The sequence below is a fragment of the Mya arenaria genome, chromosome 3, assembly GCF_026914265.1.
Source record: "Mya arenaria isolate MELC-2E11 chromosome 3, ASM2691426v1".
Taxonomy (NCBI): domain Eukaryota; kingdom Metazoa; phylum Mollusca; class Bivalvia; order Myida; family Myidae; genus Mya; species Mya arenaria.
The window spans coordinates 20076799-20096344 of NC_069124.1; the positions used below are offsets into that span (position 1 = coordinate 20076799).

At 36.5% G+C, this 19546-nt stretch overlaps 1 protein-coding gene and 1 non-coding gene across 3 annotated transcripts; one reads left to right on the forward strand and one right to left on the reverse strand.

Moving 5' to 3' along the window:
• Nucleotides 1-3168: 3168 nt before the first annotated feature.
• On the reverse strand, nucleotides 3169-19076 carry LOC128226568 (uncharacterized). Of its 2 annotated transcripts, none has more exons than XM_052936511.1 (8): nucleotides 18958-19076; nucleotides 18680-18854; nucleotides 14515-14614; nucleotides 13086-13239; nucleotides 10848-10998; nucleotides 7907-8083; nucleotides 5949-6110; nucleotides 3169-4013 (listed from the first exon to the last, which is right to left on the reverse strand). In XM_052936511.1, the coding sequence occupies exons 1-8, from the start codon at nucleotides 19015-19017 to the stop codon at nucleotides 3895-3897; spliced, it is 1098 nt and encodes a 365-aa protein (XP_052792471.1). In that variant the 5' UTR covers nucleotides 19018-19076; the 3' UTR covers nucleotides 3169-3894. The 2 variants fall into 2 exon arrangements, with proteins under 2 accessions (XP_052792471.1, XP_052792470.1); XM_052936510.1 differs by having other exon boundaries at nucleotides 3169-5231.
• Nucleotides 11793-11865, forward strand: Trnar-ucg (transfer RNA arginine (anticodon UCG)). Its single transcript has one exon. It is a non-coding gene; the product is annotated as a tRNA-Arg (tRNA).
• Nucleotides 19077-19546: the final 470 nt, after the last annotated feature.

Here is a 19546-nt window from a genome sequence, read left to right on the forward strand (position 1 = left end):
AATGGTGTTTTCAAGCACCCTCTAATATGTTTACGCACTTGTATTTATATTTCTTGGCGTTGCTTGTTTCGTGTCAATGACAAAAAGGCATACACACAATAATGGTTAAATGATGTTTAAAACAATTTGTTAAATGGAATCTCGCTAATCTTCTTGGACGTAATAACGCCGCTATATTTGAAAACGTATCGCATTATCATTAGTGAAGGCACAAATATATCAATACATTTTAATACAAATTAGGTGTTTTCAAAAATATCGGCGTTTTCAACTTATAAATACAAAACATTCGTACTGAATTAAAAGTATTTGCCTAACGTGTATGTCATGCTGCACTCAACAGTTATTAGGACTTTCGCTCCGTCAAATTACCACCAAATTACCAAAAACCAGAAAGTGGAACATTTTTGAATGAAAAGAAGGTTCATTTAAGAAATATTTTGACCATTAAATTCAAGATTGAGAAAGTAAAGTGTTTTCTTTTAGTGTATTGACGATTGTGTTTATGTATTATGTATGCAATATTTCGGATTATGTCAAGAAATGTGAAAAACATGCTTTTTGCTGATTAATACAAAATCGAACAGCGATACAGCGCAGACAAATTTTCGCATGTAGAATAATGTTTAATGCACTGCAAATAGTGTGTGTTTTAATAATGAAATCGAATTTTCAGTTATTTTTGTTTTCAGACACATATTGTGTTATTATTATCGATAACGATATTTATATGCATGCTATCATAAACAAAAGTCCATCTCCAAGTGACATCCAGTTGACGATGATCAAATATTGTGATGGTATGGAGTGTTGCATTGTTTTGAGCTCGACAGATGATGTATGAATTTTGAGAACTGTAGTTGAAAATAATTCAAGACACAGATCACCTTCCTTGTTTGCGCTTCATGCAAACCCGCGCAATATCACTCCGCTGTATAAGGAACCTGTCAACTGTAACCACGCCCGCCCCCCTCCCTCAGGTCCGGGGGTATACCGGGAATAGTCGGGGAAAAGGGCCGTGTTTTTACCTTTCAGGTGTCCCCGCAGTGCCGGGTGAATGCGGTGGTTTTGTCTTCGCGCAAAATGTAGCGGAGAATGGGGCTTACCTACCTAGGGTCCCTGGGGTGCGGGGGCATTTGGCGGGGATTTTACCATCAGTTCGTCCCCGCAGGGCGGGGATTTTACCCGGGGTTGGCTGGACTGAAAGTCAAAGTCCCCGCTATTCCCCGGACCTGGGGTGGCCGTGGTTACAATTGACTGGTGCTTAACTTGTGCATATATTTGTGAAGCACTTCATACATGTTTTTGGTTATATCGACATGTATATTTGTTAATATTATGTGTGTAAATGTCATGTCCATACTTTATCTGATCTAATGCATAAGAGATAATTGTTTCATTTAAGATAAAACTACCGATTGATGATGAATATATTTTCAATCTTTTTTTCAATTTGATTACAAATAAATATTTGTTTCATAGTATAGTTTGAACCTTTGTTTCTCGTTTCTTTTTCTGATTACCACCAAAGAAGAAAATGTGACTTGTTTGACGAAGTTCGCTAATTACCATAGGATTCTAGAATAAATCACGGCCTCACTTACCATGGAGTGTTCTCTTGTTTTCGAAAGTGATATTGAAGGTTTGATTTGCCATTGAGAAATGGAACGTTTTGTCTTAGATGACATCGAACCTTCTGCGTTCTTGAATTACCAGATTCATCTTCTTTAAAAGACTCTTATCCGATTATGCCAAGGTCATGGAAAATAATCTTTGCCAACGAGTCAACGTTTGCAACGGATCACGAAGGTTTCAGTACGCATATTATTAAAGAGAGGATGAACTCAAGGATAGATATGTACCTGGCATGACAGATGCATGCCTAGTGTATGTATGTTATTTCAATGGTAACGTTTTCGTTTTGCACAATGTGAGATAATGAAGATTGATTAAAGGGAATGCTTGCTTAGCTAAAAAAACAAAACAAGTTATTTCTTTTCGACGGGAAAAAGAAAATGATGTCATAATTGGACCAATAGACTCTAAGACAAAGGTAAACGCCCGAAAGGAAAGACTCTTTTGAGTTTGAAGATGTAGAAGTACATTTTAGAAACAAGACAAATTCCTGAAATATTATCGGCGATCGCGGGATCAGTAGCGTTTTTAGCAGCCAAGTTATGTAATTAAACATCTGGAGTGTCATCATTTTTCATTGCATCTTTATTTCATTGCAGCTGAATGATAATGAAAATTAGGTCTCGATGCACAAGAAATCATTGTGAGCATTATCAGAGCTTTCAACGCAGTCTGTGCTCGTTTCGTTTTTATAGTTACAGTGGAGACCTAAATGCGGTGAAACGTGCCGCGAAACTGTATGCATCATCATCATTATCATCATCATCATCATCATCATCATCATCATCGTCATCTTCATCTTCATCTTCATCAACATCTTTGTCATCGTCATCGTTATCATCATCATCATCATCATCATCACCACCATCAGCAGCAGCAGCAGCAGCAGCAGCAACATTAGCAGCAGTAGCTGACGACTAGCAGAAATATTTATCGACATTCAATTAATCAATTTAATAATCAATCAATCAATCAATCAATCAATCAATCAATCATCAATCATCATCATCGTCATAATCGCCATCGTCATCGTCATCATCATCATTATCATCATCATCATCATCATCATCATCATCATCATCATCATCATCATCATCATCATGTGTTGTTTAAATGTTGACACAAGTACCATACAATGTTAATTAAACTTTATGAAATAGGTTTTAACCCCAACATTAGTCAATGGAGGTTATTTGTCCTGTTGTCAACATTATGTCGACTTCTAACTTCTTAGCTGGATAAGTTGATAGAAGTATAGTCGACATATCACGTTTATCACGTTATGTTCACTTCGCAATAAAGACGTCGATATAGCATGTTCATATAGTTTTATTCGATAATAATGAGTCCCCCATATCCACTGAATAAGTGGAGAAGTCGACATTTCTTTGGTTACATGTGGTGTTATAACTCCAGGTCGACATAAAACTGTCGACAGGAGCACATGGTCACATCAGCTGCATATACGGTATACGCTTCAATATTTAAGATAATAATGTACCCCTATGTTGAAAGAAAATAAAAAGATTATTTCAAGTCATGGAATACTTTATTCAACATGAAAAAGTACAACATTATGGTAAAATAAATACAACACGGCGTAACTTCTAAACAATCACAGACATCTCTATTTAAATACAATATCACAGCTATTTTCAATGTAAGAGATAAACAATATCTTAAGCGCACTGTATAAACACATACATGTATATGTAGGCAAAAAATTGAAATACTTTCTGATATAAATAACTTGCCATAAGAACATAAATATGTACAAACTATTGCAAGTGATTAGCTAGATAATTTTGTTTTGATGCAACTTGCTATCTGATATACTTTTATGCGAGCTGTATTTTTTCAATCAAACTATACTTGTTATTAATTTGTGTTAATCTTTCTTTACACATAGCGCTGTCCTAGCTGATATGTGCTTGCAATGTACGAACTAATTTTAGAAATTTGTAACCACATTCAGGTCCCTCAGCATGGCGATCAGGTCACTGTTTTTAATTAGCCAGTCCCATTTTAAGAAAAATTACAAAAATGCAAAAACATCTCAAATAAATGCAGCATACAAATTGTCTTTTACATCAAATAACTTTAAGTATTATATAGCTACGTCATTTGTCTTAATTTAAAACAGCTTAGTAATGAGGTTACTGATATTAAAACATGTATCGGTTAAAACAACAACAGGGTAAATAAAACTGTAAAAATTGATATTTTTAATTCACCATACTTTCAAAAGTCTAAACCAAGTTATTCCGGACCTCCCCATGAGGAAATACGACACATTCTCGGTTCTCTACGTTGCTTGCATGTATCGAGACCGCTGATTGGTGGAAGAAAAGATGACGTCATCGTTTGCTTGACATCATCTACCAATAACACGGTATTAAATTATCGAAAATATGTTAATGGCGAAAGAATAATGTAATATTAATTATACCATCAAACATTTGTAATGTTTTGAAAATAACATATATTTATAATTTACTTATTATATTTAAATATATTGTCGTACACATAATGTTACAGGTTATACAATTTGTTGATAATAATTTATAGGTATCAGAAAAGTAGAAAATGTTCATGTTCGCTTTAAATAACAGCAAAATCATTTCAGTTTCTACCTAGCGCAAACTTCAAAACAAAACAAAAAATCATTTATTTTACAATAAAAAAACTTTTCTTTTACAAAATGCAAACATTTTTAAGTATAATACTAAAAGTTCGTTTAGCAAAAATATTGCTATTTCTACATAAATAGGCACTTTGCAAACATCTAAGTAAAAATGTAAATTTACTGATACTAAAATTATAACACTAATGATGTGTTTAAAGCTTACGTAAGCATAAAAGCAATGACTGTTTTCTGAGCATACAAAGTGACAAACAAGTGACTTAAAGCGGCGTAAATTTAGGCATTATTTGATTCGCTGCCCCCTTTAAAACAACCTATTTTAAACAGGACCTACATAAACCTTGTCGAAAAAAATCAAGGTTCAAAATAACGGTCTCTTTGGAAGAAAAAACATAAAACAAAGAAATGAACGAAAACTGATTTGCGGCATTTGGAATGTTTATGACGAAACGTAACACGACATTGCTGAAACAAACCTCTGTCAGGACAAACTATTATCTTTCATTTCGGATATATTCTTCAAATTGTTGTTTCAGTTTATGTAATTGAAATACGTACTTTTCATTTAATCCTTGATATTTAAGAAATATGGTAAAAATAAAAAAAATCCTTATTTTAAACTTTGTATATCTAGACGTCAGCAGTTATCAACAGTGTCCAGTGCCAAGCAGTTGTGGAGGGCTATAAGCATTGAATGAGAGCTGGCTTGCCCGGGGGTCACGGGCACCAGCCTGGGGCACGTAGGGGGTGCTGATCGGGGTGCTTGTGGGGGATATCGGCTTTGAAGACGGACGCCCAGTCGGCGGCCGCCCCATTGGCGGCCTAGCGGCCATGGCCGGAGGAGAACCGGAAGGAGGACGCGCCACCATTGGCGGGTTCGGCGAATGGACTGGCGTCGGAGTGACTTGTTTTCCGGAATAGGCTTCCAGAAGGTTTTTAGCCATGCCTCGTTCTGAAATGATATGCGGGTGCGTTCAAGCGACAACATCCATGCAACGACACAATAATGATTTGAAGTGAACAGAATATTAAATGTGAGATGTGGTTACTGAGATTCGAATGTCTATTAAAGGTTTAATGAATTATACATTTATGCTTTACAGATATTGCAAGATTAACAATAGAACACGCATATGCATATTTAGTGAAAACATCGCTGTTATGCAAAAAGGAAGTTAATCAATTATTGATATGTTATTCAGTGGCCCGGGTTTATCGGGGATTGGGAAGCTTAAAGCCCGTGTCCCCTCCAAGTTTACTGGCAAATGAACCCACAAAACACCTAATTGTAACCTCAAACTGATACCTTAACAACTGAAACGCTGATAAATAGACATAGTGTTTTTTTACTAAGTTCGTTCACATTATCGTACAATACGTCATGGAAGAAGGTTGAAACGTATCAACGAGTTTATATGTGTCATTTTAATACCTCAATGAATATAAAGGTCTTGAGGTGGTTTGTTTGACTGTGCAGCCCCCCTCCCCCAGCTATGAATGTCAGCCCTGCCACTGGCTATTGGTTCATGAAAAATGTCCGAGTTTATGAACAACTCTATAAACAGTTTCATTATATTGATGTAAAATGATATTTGTGTTCAATGTGCACATACACCAAGCACAACATCCATCATCATCGCTGTGTTAATGTGTTTTAAAATCAACTCACCGTTACCGGTAGCCTGTTCGTAGTACTTCCGGAGCGCGTCTGTGCCAAGTTTGTGACCCAGTTCGCGCACCTGCTGTACGACAGCGTCCGAGTTGTCGTTAAAGTGGCGGTCATACGTCGTCCGGTTCCGGATATGCATGTGGCGCGCGGAGGCTGTTGGGACTAGAGATAAAGAAATAAGAGATATTATACTTTGTCAGGGAAGCGATGGGGACGGGGGTGAAGGGGGGGATATCATCATGTAGGGACTTTTCAGTGTGTGTATACCACGTGATAAATTACGTCATATATGCTACGTCGGAAGGCAACATTTGGCTTCGAATGCAGACTTAAAACAAATATAACTTCACTATTTCTTCACTATTTTATATGAAACATAGCGCAGTCTACGCCTCTTAAGGAGCCCCTCTTCGGGTTTTTACCAGAGTTTGATCGAGAGTTTAGTTTCTTCAAACACTTCGAAAAACCGGTTTGTTGAAGTGTTTGAGGAAAGTAATCATCTAATCAAACTTCGGTAATAAAAACGAAGTCGGGGCTCTTTGAGTGGCATAGAATGCCCTTTGTTTTTATTTAATTTGGTGTAGTAAAAGAAAAGTTATCTTTGATTTAAGTCTATATTTTATTCAAAATGTTGCCTTCTGACGTTGCATATATGACGTAATTTAGCACGTGGTATACACAAACTGTATTTAGAAATCATTTTTTTCTTGTTTTTAGTAAAGTTTTCATAGTAAACATAAAATGTGTCCTGGTTGAAAATAGGCGGTAAGCCCTAGTTTCCTTAATTGATTCAATATTAGGGCGTTTTTGTTGATACCAAACCAGTATCAGGTTTGGTTTCAATGGTTTCAGCAGTTTCGAAACTGGTTTTGATAGATTTGCTGGAAGTAACAAATGCAAATGCAACAGTTAAAACACCATGGCGGAGTAACTGCATGTAGCCATTATTGCTAATTACTTATATTACCTTTTTCATTTAGCTCATTTGTAAGGCATTGTTAATATTTTTTATTGAGTTTCAAGAAACGTGGTTGATCACTTTCTGCCATGTTGTTTTCAAAGTAAACTATTTTTCGGATAGATCGACCGATGAATTTGCCTCCGGTAGGGGTTTCGAAAGTTTCAATAACCGGTTACGGTTTTCGATAAAAAAAAGATAAAACTGGTTTTGATTTTATTTGAATCTGTAACAACAAATACACAATTCGTTAAACCGATATAAAACCGAACGCAGTTTAGTACCAACTAAAACCGCCCTTAAAAATCCTATTTTCAATATGCAATGGGGAAAAAAAGAATTTTATTCTGCTTTGTTTATCATATCTAATTATTAACTAGGACCCCCACTCTTTCCCCCTCCCTCTCATTCCATTCTTCGCAGAAATTCTTAATTTAAAATCATTAATCAAACGCTCCCCTTTTTGCCAAAACGGACCAATTTGAGCTGAATATAGTTTTAAAGGGACTGTGTCACAGATTGGTTTTTTTCTGTAACGAATCTCAGGACAATTATCTAATAGAATGTGTTACGCTTTGATATCATAATTGTAAAAAAAGTACCAAAATATAAAAAAAAAATTGTGTCGGAGACCGGTTTCGAACCCGCGTCGCCAAAATTGAAGACTAGCGTCGTACTCACTGAGCTAAAAAGGCTTCTACTAATCGGGTGACATAATTAAGCTATAGACCTACCTCGGTAATATCACGTGATAACACCGACTAGCCAATCACGCATAAGAAATGAATTCTATCTGGTATACATACACAGTAATCTTTTTTAATGGAAAAATACGAAATAACTGCTAAACTTAAATAAAATGTAAACTATGTGGTACTTCAGTTAGTAAGTTTCAATGCACTGTACACATCGATGCCAAGTTTATGTCAGTTTTCGACAATTTTCTTTTTTTTCCCGCTATTTTATCATACGTTAAGAAATCTCTACCTTATGTACTTACTTGTACCGCAGGCGGCAATCTGCTTCTTCCGGTTACTTCCGTAACGCGTGCTGGGTACCTGGAGCTCAGCGGGGTTTTGATGACTCTGGTAACAGTAGCGTTTCACTGTGTCTAGCGTGTACGGAATGTTATCTTTCCAGTCAGGGGGCTGTGAGTAGGCGGATTTCAGCTGGAATCCTGACAGGGAATGACAAAGTATAGATATTAGAAAGTAAATAGCCAGTCGGGGCTGGTGTGACCAAGGTGACAATATCGTTTCACCGTATTTAGAATGTTCTTCATTCAAATGGACGCCGCTGAGAAGTCTGACCAGTTTGGAACCTGCGTTTTGATTACATATTTCAGTCGTAAACCCAACGCTGCTTGAGAGATTAAGTTACACCCCTAATGTTACGGGCAAGTTTTATGCGTTAAATAAAATTAAACGATTTTTTTAAAGCTGCACTCTCACAGATTGACCATTTTAACAACTTTTTTTATTTTTTGTCTTGGAAAGAGAAAATTTTTGCCAAAATATCTGTAAACTAATGATATAAGATTGGTGACAAAAGATCAGATCGTAGATTTTCATATTTCCGTTCGAAAATTAATGTTTTATGGCTTAAACCGTTACTAACGGTTTAAGAAAAATGCATAAAACATCAATTTTTGAACTTAAATATAAAAATCTGCGATCTGATTTTTTGTCAGCAATCTTATATAAATGGTTTCCATGGAGTTTCGCGAAAATTGGCTCGTTCCAAGACAAAATATAAAAAAGTTGTCAAATCGTTCAATCTGTGAGAGTGCAGCTTTAAAGCAGGTTACGGCCAAAACGCAGAATATTAAAAACGCCTATAACTTTAATGTCTATATGCAAACGGGCCCGTAACAGGCAACTTTAAAATTAACTTAAGTTAAAAATCCGGGGTTTATACAACTTCAATAACGTTAGCCTAGTACCAAGGATGAAGGAGATGTTTCTTTCTCCAGTCATTTGCAAAGAAAGGTTTATCTGCATGGAAATGGTGCCCAATTTTAAATTGACTGTACACCAGATTGGCACCAAAAAGTTTTTCCCGTAACGTTTCTCAGGACAATTATTTAATAGAATGTGTTACGCTTTGATATCATAATTGTAAAAAAAAGTACCAACATGTAAAAAAAAAAATGTGTCGGAGACCGGGTTCAAACCCGTGTCGCCAAAATTGCATGTCAGCATCGTATCCACTGAATTTGATAGAAACCATTAATGTATCAACTATTGGATGGGATGTTTTTTCGGACATAACGCTCATGCAAATATTTCATGACAGCTTGTCCTAAAATAAAAACACAGGGACTCACACAAGTACACATAGGGTACACTTCCCACTTACAGGCACTTTGTATCGTTTCTAAACTAAGAATATCGCTCATTTATCATACTCTTCTTGAAAAGTAAGACAAAACAAGGAGGAAGAGTACATTTCCTTATTCCGTGATGGATTACTTAGATATATATATATATATATATATATATATATATATATATATATATATATATATATATATATATATAAACGATAACTACAAGTAGGCTGTTACAAGCAAAGATAAGAGGTGTGGCATCAATCCAGTCGACGCTCTGAGTCTCACTTGGAGTAGACACATTGCAACCTTACCAAGGTGACGCACACAGGGCCTTGTCTGCCCCATTTAACCGGGGCTGACCGGATCCAAACATAGCCTTGTCTACCCCAATTAACCGGGGATGACCGGATCCAAACAGAGCCTTGTCTGCGCCAATTAACCGGGGCTGACCGATCCAAGCAGAGCCTTGTCTGCCCCAATAAACCGGGGCTGACTGGATCTGACCATACCTTGCGGGTGACACATTGTAATTGACGCGTACAGAGCCATGTCTACCCGATTTAAGCTGGCACCCGTTTCTTTACTTCTCTAGGTATTATAACGATTTTGATGTCGTCCGTCGTAGTAACATATAGCCATCTTGGTGCGGAAATAGAATTATGCAATCCAAATTGCAACCAAGCATGTCCTACTTGAACGAGACGTAAATGCAATTCAATATTTTTTGCAATGCAGCTGGGTGCAAACATTTATTTACATTAAGAGATCGAGAGACAGGGAAACTGTCAGATTTGTGTTGCATATTTATCTTAAATAAACAAGACAACAGACAACCAGACAATCGCTGACAAGGCAAATATCCCTTGTTGTAACGAGAAATCAGAAAAAAACCTCATGGGTTAGTTTTATTTCAGCCATCATTCATTTATCCCGATCTCTTAATATTATTCAATGGATACATCGTATTAACAAGTTAATCAATAAGTATATTTTATTAGGGCCTCAAAAGAGTGCCGCAATTATCAGCAGCGACCTTGTGCATATTTAAAATTGTGTATACAATGCTTTTCATCGGCCATAGAAACGACATCAATCTCAGGGATATTTGCCTTTAAACTCAATTTGTATCTATGTTGTTGCACGCTTTAAGACGATGTCAGTTGAGTATATAGGATATGTTTACATCATCCGTAGTCTACATATCTATTCTTATGCACCTGACAATTCAACTTAGGTATATTAAAAATGGGCGTGTTGTTTCCTTATCGGGGTAGGGATAAGGGGGTGGGGATCGACGGTGTTGCATAGTAAAGTATGTACTTATTTATTTTAATTTGATTTTGATGAAAGCTGATACTTAATAGCATCAATCTCGAGTCCGTTTCTTGGGCAGAAACCAGTACTGTGTCTTTTTTAAGAGGCTATGAGAAAGTACCCCTAGTGAGGATCAAACCCACGACTTCTTGGGTTGCATAGAGTTGTGGTTTCCATGCATTGTGGAATCCCAAGCTAGTTTTCAAACTGACGTTTGTGATTTTGAAAAACTGAATACCTTTGAATAAAATATAACATTAATTTTAATTAAAGATATCAGTTCAGTTTCCCTTACCTTGTGGAACTCCAAGGTAGTCCGTCTGATATGTAGACGAACACATGCGTTTGTGGACCTGGTTGATTTTTTCATCTGTCAGTTCTTCCGACCATTTCGATCCCTCCGTTTCTATCGGCCCACACCTCGGAAACTTCCAGACCAGGAAAGACTGAAATAAGCGGATGAACAGAAGTATACTAACTGGTTAAGTTTAATTCAAAAATTGATTGAACACTTTTCAAACTTCAAAATTTTTTCAAGACAATTATCGTCTAATTTTTGGGGAAAAGCTGGGTTAGGATATTATCACGTATTGTTCACGTTTAAACAGTAACTACGTGAAAACGAACAAATCGCTCCTGCATTATAACTCTCCATTCAAGAATACGTTTATACATCTTATGCACTAGTCAATTGTAATCACGGACCCGCTAGGCCCGGGGAATAGCGGGGACTTTGACTTTCGGTCCAGCCAACACCGGGTAAAATCACCGCAGGGGACGAACTGCTGGTAAAATCCCCGCCAAATGCTCCCGCACCCCAGGGACCCTAAGTAAGGCCCATTCCCCGCTATTATTTTTGGCGCGAAGACAAAACCACCGCATTCACCCGGCACTGCGGGGCCACCTGGAAGGTAAAAACACGGCCCATTTCCCCGGCTATCCACGGTATACCCCCGGACCCGAGGGGGGGGGGGGGCGTGGTTACAATTGACTGGTGCATAAGTCTTGAACTGGGCATTTATATAATTACGTATATCAGCGTTTTAAATGTTGGGTACCAGTTTAAGGTAAAAAAATGTGTTTCTATTGCCAACTGAGCACTCGTGAGACTCTTCATATCCCTAGGTCTCTCTCTCGGTCCACCCCTTATGAAGATTTTGTAATTTTAAATCAGGTTGTAGATACCATTTTAAACTTAATATTTATTATTAGTCATTTAACATTCCGTACGTTTTTCAGTGGCCTCGTGGCCTAATGGATAAGGCGTCTGACTTCGAATCAGAAGATTGCAGGTTCGAGTCCTGCCGGGGTCGTACTTTTTGAGACAGATAAATGTTTTTTCGCTTAACATTTTCATTTACATTTAGCGAAGACTTAAGACAGCTAGCAAACAATCCAAATTTTAAACTAACGTTTAATAAACAGAAGCTTTATGTACTAGTCCGGAACTCGACCATGCGTTGGAATTCTTCATTTTATTTCTTTTCCAAATGATATATTGTCAAGAGGTTGATGTTGATCTCGTCCATTTCTAGTTCGTTATTTGCGAATATCCAACTACCTTGCAACTCAGTTGCTAGTTGGGGGATTCAGATTTCGTTTTGTTTTATGGTTAAAAGGTACACATGGGACGAAATCAAACTCAAAATGTGGTTTTATTTCTATGCATGTACACAGATGTATCTTCGTGAGATTTATTTTATTTGAGTATTGTTTTATACATTCACCAGTTAGATATTTGAATATTCCAGCTACCAACAAGTTGGTAGTTGGGATTCAGATTGTAACGTTTGATCCAGTCAAGCGGCGTAAATGTACTTAAATTTAATAGAAACCCGTTTGCTCGATATCCCAGGGACCGGCCAAAATACTTCGAGCCAAGCGAAATATCGAGCCAAGCGGGAATGTAAAAGAAAACGGTCCAGTTCGAGCCAACGAGGAGGTAGGGCCAAGCGAAATCGAGCAAACGGGTTGTGTCTCACAGTAATACGCCTTTTCGTCAGTGTTTCGGTACTCGAATCCCCAACTACCAACTACCAACTACCTCCCAACTCACCGCCACCTTTTCTTCGAGTATTTCAAATGTTTAGAATTTAAGTCAAAAAGTAAAAATGGCAAAACGGAGAGAAATTATTTTGTTTACAGTGTTTAACGTTTCTGAAACAGAACGGTCGATTACCATTGCATAAATGACTCCGCTCTTGTCCAATCAGAACTTACATAAATATGAAAATACCCCTTTTTTACTCAAAGAAAAATACAAAGTGAAAGGCAATGTTAAAATGAAGAATGAAACACAGTCGAACCCCTTTGGCTCGAACTCCCAGGAACCGGCGAAAATACCTGGAGCCTCGGAAATTTCGAGCCAAGCGGGAATTCTTACCTTCGTGATGAAGAAATCAGTCCCTAAAATCCAGTTCGAACCAACAGCAGGAATTTGATCCAAACGAGTTCAAGAAAACGGGGTTCGACTATAGAATTATCTAGGTAATCACATTTTATTTAATTTAATACTAATTGTTAATGAGCATACCTTTGATGGATGGGGGTTGTTTGACCTCTGGCCGGAGGCTGACCCAGGCCTGAGTGGAGTGGTCGGCCGAACCGCCTTGCTCCTGAATTCGTCCATGTAATGCGTATCTTGCCCAGGGCCAAGTTGGGGCGGGAACCCATGTGACGTCATTGGTCTGCAGGGGAGGGGCAAACAATTCATAATATAGTTGATTGAAATTATTTTAAAATTATCACACCACTTGTACTTCCAATAATGATCATTCATCTCTAAATAATTTGTGTTGACACATATTATAATTGTGAAACGGCTTGATATCCATGTTTTTGTCAAAGACAAATTTATCGATCAAAATGAGTATTTAGGTGAGCTGAGTCATAGACTAAAACTTAAAGAAAATATTAAGAAGTAATGATAGTGATAGGATTCAAATTTTTAATATAAAGTTCTTTTCATGATATGAATAGTCATGTAAAATATGCATACCAGAATTATATTAGACTAAATTTCAAAAAACAATAGAGATACAAATATGAAGTGTTAACGATAATTCCTTCAGGCGATTGTTAACTCTTCTAAAATATCAACTAATTTGTCCATATATATTCGAAATCGCAATGAACACAACATTTACATGTACTTATTCTAAATTGACTGTTTTATTTAAATTGATATTATTCACACCTCATTTTCCATTCCTGAAATAAACTGCCTTTCGGCAATTGGGCTGGTCAAAGTACCCGTGGACTACACACTCTTTAACCAACTCAACTGCGTTCATACCCCGATTATGACAGCAATCCCGCAATCCATTCTTTTAATAATAACAATAAGTAAAACTACAACTTGTCCTTATGTGCGCTTTTTAATGAGACCCGTGTGAACCTTGTACTTACGTTGAATTGAATGAACTTCTCATTGACCACAGCTTAAAGTTTTAACTTATGTCAATCAGAATTACAGCACACTGTTTCAAGAGCTATGGTCAAAACTAAAGACTGTTAGTTACCTAACAACGACGTCAATTGTCGGTAGCCTTTATGACGTCAACCAAACGTATATGACGTCGTGCTGTCGTAAACTTCATATTGAAGTACACTATTGTTTATTACATTTAAATCAGCGAATATTTTAAGTCAAACGTCCATATTCCATGGAGACAAGAAATAAGGGAATCCAGTTCTCACATACGCTTGACAAAAAAGTCTTCATATTGAAGGTCCCCATTACTCACCTGATGGCGACTACTTTAATCGAGTTAATTTGTCTAAGAGAGGACAAAATAATACGGGTTTCATGCACTCCCATTGACTAGTAAAATGATAATGGCGTATATTTCTATCGATTTGAAATTTGGTATTCCAGTGTCAAAGGCTTTAAATGACATATGTACATGTCCCCTGTACATACCTTAACACAATACAACGTATACTTAGTAGTCAGTACTCACCTAGTTGCAACTGTGTCCAACGGTTTCTTGATCGGGTAGTCCCTGTTATACGACGTCTGGTAGGGACTGAGGAAGTTGCCTTGGTGTTGGCGGTCCCGACCTAAAGGCGGCAAACACACGGTGTTAGCCATTGTAGGTATTTATTAAGGTTTGTATTACTATGGTACTCCAAAAAAGTCCTTTCAGTTCCTACGGGTATATATGTATGCCCTTTGGGATTTTTCTATCTTTTGAGCGTTTATGCTTTCTCTTACACCCTTATGCTTTTTCGTTGGCGTTTCTACTTTCTCTTAAGCGTTTATGCTTTTAACAACGACAGTCAACACTAAGTGTTAATTAAGTCCTTCAATGATATTGAGTGTGTTACTTTTTTTATTCAAGCGCTCGTTTCGTGCAGTATTTCTACGTTCAGCACTTCGTTGTCGTTAATATGAAGTTATATACAATTATATTTAGCTCGTTCGTTTTTATTAATTCTTTCTCTTCGGTTAAATGTAGTAACAAGTCCACTGCGTTCATTTTTCAATCACTCTGTGTTTTAACGTTTCTGTTTATTCAACAATGAATTCAAACTTAATCATCCATCGAGTACACCAGCTATAATTCGCTATCCGCTCAAAATGCAATTACAATGAAATGGTCTGTGATAATCCCTGTTTAATAATGCATTAAACATATATGATAGAGTTCAATATGTTTAAATGAGAAATTTATACTTCAACTGCGAAATAAGCCTTTAGTTTATGAATTTCATTTGTTCCCCACCCATGATACAAAGACCACGCGCCGCCGTAAAACATTTCATATTAAGAGCATTGCAAATAGCCATGTATTTCTTTTCACATAATTTTATGTTCAAGAATAAATTACTTTTTCATTGCAGTAAATTTACAGACTCAAACTAAATACCGCCAGAATAAATTACAATGGCTGTGTTATATTTGTCAACTAAGATAAATTAGTGGTTTCCTTTCACTTGTTCAAAGGCCAAACGAAATTTGTTCAATGGTTTGCGTCTGAACTTCTAATTTTAAAACCTAACTTCCAAACAAAATAACCGTGTGTGTATTATTGTGTCACCCCTCTCAATTAAGGGTCAGCCCACTGGACTTGTAAAACACCTGGATTGATGAACATCTTTAGATCCGATTCTATATATGCTATGTCGTTTGCCTGGCAGAAAGGAAATCGTTACTCATCATTTAACGAGCTGAGGTGTGAGCATCCTGCCATATCAAAACACGTCCCTAATGAGACTCGAAAATTCGCAACAGCCTGGTTATTTAGTTATATATATTGTACTTTTGTATAACCTTATATCACATTTATGTATGTGCTAAGTGTACCAATAAATTTGTAAACTTTTAAACTTGAAACTTCGTACTGCCGCTCTGTAGGCGGGAACCCTAACCACTATGCCACGGAGGCGACGTATATGCACAGTAATATCTCAGCATCTTTGAAGATCTCTGATATACAGAACAGGGCGTTCAATGGTGTGTATAGGCTTTGAGTATTCCAAAGAACATGAACATAGGACACCATCCAGATAACGATAAAAACAAAATCAATTTAGTATGGCCTGCATTTGGGTTAAAGAAATTGTAATAATACGCTAAATGATCCTCGCGGTTCGTTGTTTCGTTAAACTACTAGTGTAGTCAAGATAAACTTCAAGATAAGCGGAGTTGAGGCCACAGTTTCATGAATAATCTTTGTTCAAATCACCTTCATTTTCGAAATGTCAAATGTTCAATGATTTCGTATTTTGATAAAGCGTTTCTTAAGACGCGAAGACTGTATACAAACACCGTATTTTGGGCCTTCGCTTTTTGATCTTTTTTTATAGCGATTGGCAGAACATTCGCAATGAAAACATATTATAAAGCTCAAAGACTTAAAATATTAATTTGTACGTCCATTTGTATACTACTCATTGAATATTATTACACAATGAACCCGATTTCTTTTTTTACAAAGGTATTGATAAAGAGACACAATGCTGGAAAGTTTGCGTTACAAATCCCTCTTTAAGGCTGCACACACCTGAATATTATTAGTTCAATAGTTTAACTGCAGCTTTTTTCAGACTATGCAAAATGCAATTTTGTCTATATCCATTATTGATTTCAGCCTCTATTCTCAAAAGAATGCTATACAATGGATTTATTCTTGTTAAGTTATGGAGCATAATGCAATGCAAAAGAATGTTGTAGTATGTGTGTGAGTGAAAAGGAGTTTCCTGTAACCTAAGAGGGTGAATATTGTCCTACTTGATCAGGATAATCATTTATATATTACTATACATTGTAATATTTTGCCCGGTTGTTATGATTTCTCTTAGCCAGAATCCGTTGAACAAAACGTTCATTTGATGTAGCGTTAAGAAAGAATACCAGCCTACTATATCAGAGCGAATTTAGACTTGTATTAAATTTTATATATAACACTTTTCTTCTAAAAAACTCACTTCGTAGATGTTTGACTAAAACAAACTGGTCAAACATTTGGTGAACATTTTTATATATCGCGTATTAACATTATCATGATTCAAAATTACTCTATAATATACTCTACTATTACGCTGCCCTTTAATTAAATGAACTCCTCTAAACACATATCCTTTCGCTGATTGCTGCCGCAGTGCCACATACAGTTCGTCACCACAAACAGACATAGTTCGTACCAAGACAAGCTACATACCGAGATAAAAATATGCTCACACCATAGTTCTTGTGCGATAAAATGGTGGGATTGTAATATATGGTTCTTCTTTGATGATGCTTGCACGATGATGGTGGTGATGCTTGGATGATGATGGTGGTGGTGGTGGTGATGATGATGATGATGATGATGATGATGATGGTGGTGATGATGATGATGGTGGTGATGATGATGATGATGATGATGATGATGATGATGGTGGTGGTGGTGGTGGTGGTGGTGGTGGTGGTGATGATGATGATGATGGTGGTGATGATGATGATGATGATGATGATGATGATGATGATGATGATGATGATGATGATGATGGTGGTGGTGGTGGTGGTGGTGGTGGTGGTGGTGGTGGTGGTGGTGGTGGTGGTGATGATGATGATGATGATGATGATGATGATGATGATGTTTTACTACGGAGGGTTACACCCTCGAAATACCTCATAACTTCATCAAGTACAAAAACGACGCCTTTGAGTGTGGACAAATATACATATGATAATGAACTGCAATACTAAAACTTTCAATCCTTAAAATACTTATGGCAACACATGATAACCACTTTAGCTAGCAACTTATTTCATATTTCGGGTAAAACACCTTTAATTCTCTTTAAAACGATAACAAATAAAAATATTTTCAGCTGTAGTTCCATCATAAATTTCGGGAATTGTCTAATCCGAACGCATAAGTAATTATCTGTGATCAATCGCCATATATAATAAAACAGGTTTTACATGGAATATGAATAATCCATGAGCTAGTTTATTAGATAAGTTAGCGCTATATGCATGTTTATAAATTGTTTATTTGTTTCTGCCCATGTCATTGTTCTTATGCTTAATGTTATTATGGTTGCCCGACGGAATTGCAGCTTGATTGATTTATCAGTAAAAATGACAGAAAGAAGATCATTTAATCACAAGATCAATATCGGCAAATATGTTTTCCGGTGTGCAGAAATACGATTGTTAGTGAATCAGATATAAAATACAATGGCATGAGATCAAGACGATCATTTATTAATAAAAGAAATATGTACATGCATAGTTTATGGGTGCATTTGGTTATCTATTAAAACATTAAAGCAATCCCTGGCGTTATTTATTCATGAATGACATTATCTTTGAAAACATTTGCATGTATAATGTCCATATTAACACTATCTATCATTTTTAATATAATACACTTAACCGGTATGGCAGAAAAAGGACAATAAAAGATAAATACAACTTGCGGTCCATTGTTTACTTAAAAAGGAAAGTTAAATCGCCCACATTTAAGCTAATACTTCAGTGTCTACGTTTAAGGTATTTATTCTATCGCCGCTATCGATAAGTATACATAAGGCAAACAATTGACTGGTTTAACTGAATGTTTACATTTGCTTAAGAGGGGTTGTATTTAGTTTGACGATCATGTATATTAAAGTTTAAGTAAAATGTCTTACCAGTAAAAGGCATGGCTGTGTAAGGTCTTGGTATAGTGTTCTTTTGCACATTTTCTCCTGTATTTATAGCATTTAATAACTCCAAACATTTTGCCCTATCACGAAAATCGTCTGTCTTTTCATAGTAGTTTTGTAAATCGTCTGCCAAACCGGGGCCAATTGTGTCATCTCCAAGCTAAACAAAGCAATACCACACGCATTTAAGGTACCGAACAGCCACATATTTCAAATTCAAACGCGTCTCATTTCATAAAAAGAACATTTTTATCAAATCTTACCCTTGTATCTGAATTAAACACGGTATAATTCGTCTGTGGTTGTAATACGGCAGTCGCCATTTTTGTTTTGATCTTTAACCTATTCTGACTTACATTTTATTGGATTATATCGACCATGTGATTAAACCGGAAGTGTACAGTTGTTACGGAAGGTTGTTAAGCAAGCGTTTATCGACCATGAAGTAAAGCGCCGCTCTATATTTTCAATGAAAGGGTTTATTGAAATGAATGTTGCTGTTGATAATTAAATGAAAAAGATAGTAGTTTTCGGTATTCATTGAAACTTTAAACGGATCTGTTAAATGACAAAACCTGCTGTGGCAGGTACAATATTGATCAATAAATTGTGATTTGTTTTGTTTGGAAATAAATTTTGTCCCCTCATTTCTTTTACTGTAAGATTATTTTCTTTTGCTGTTTCAAAACCTTATAATGCACCATTCCATAAAGGAAGGAGAGAAGGCCCCTTGATTTAAAGTAATCCAAATTAATGAATAGATGACTGAATGACTGAATGACTGACTAAATGAATGACTGACTGAATGACTGAATGACTGAATGACTAAATGAATGAATGAATAAATGAATG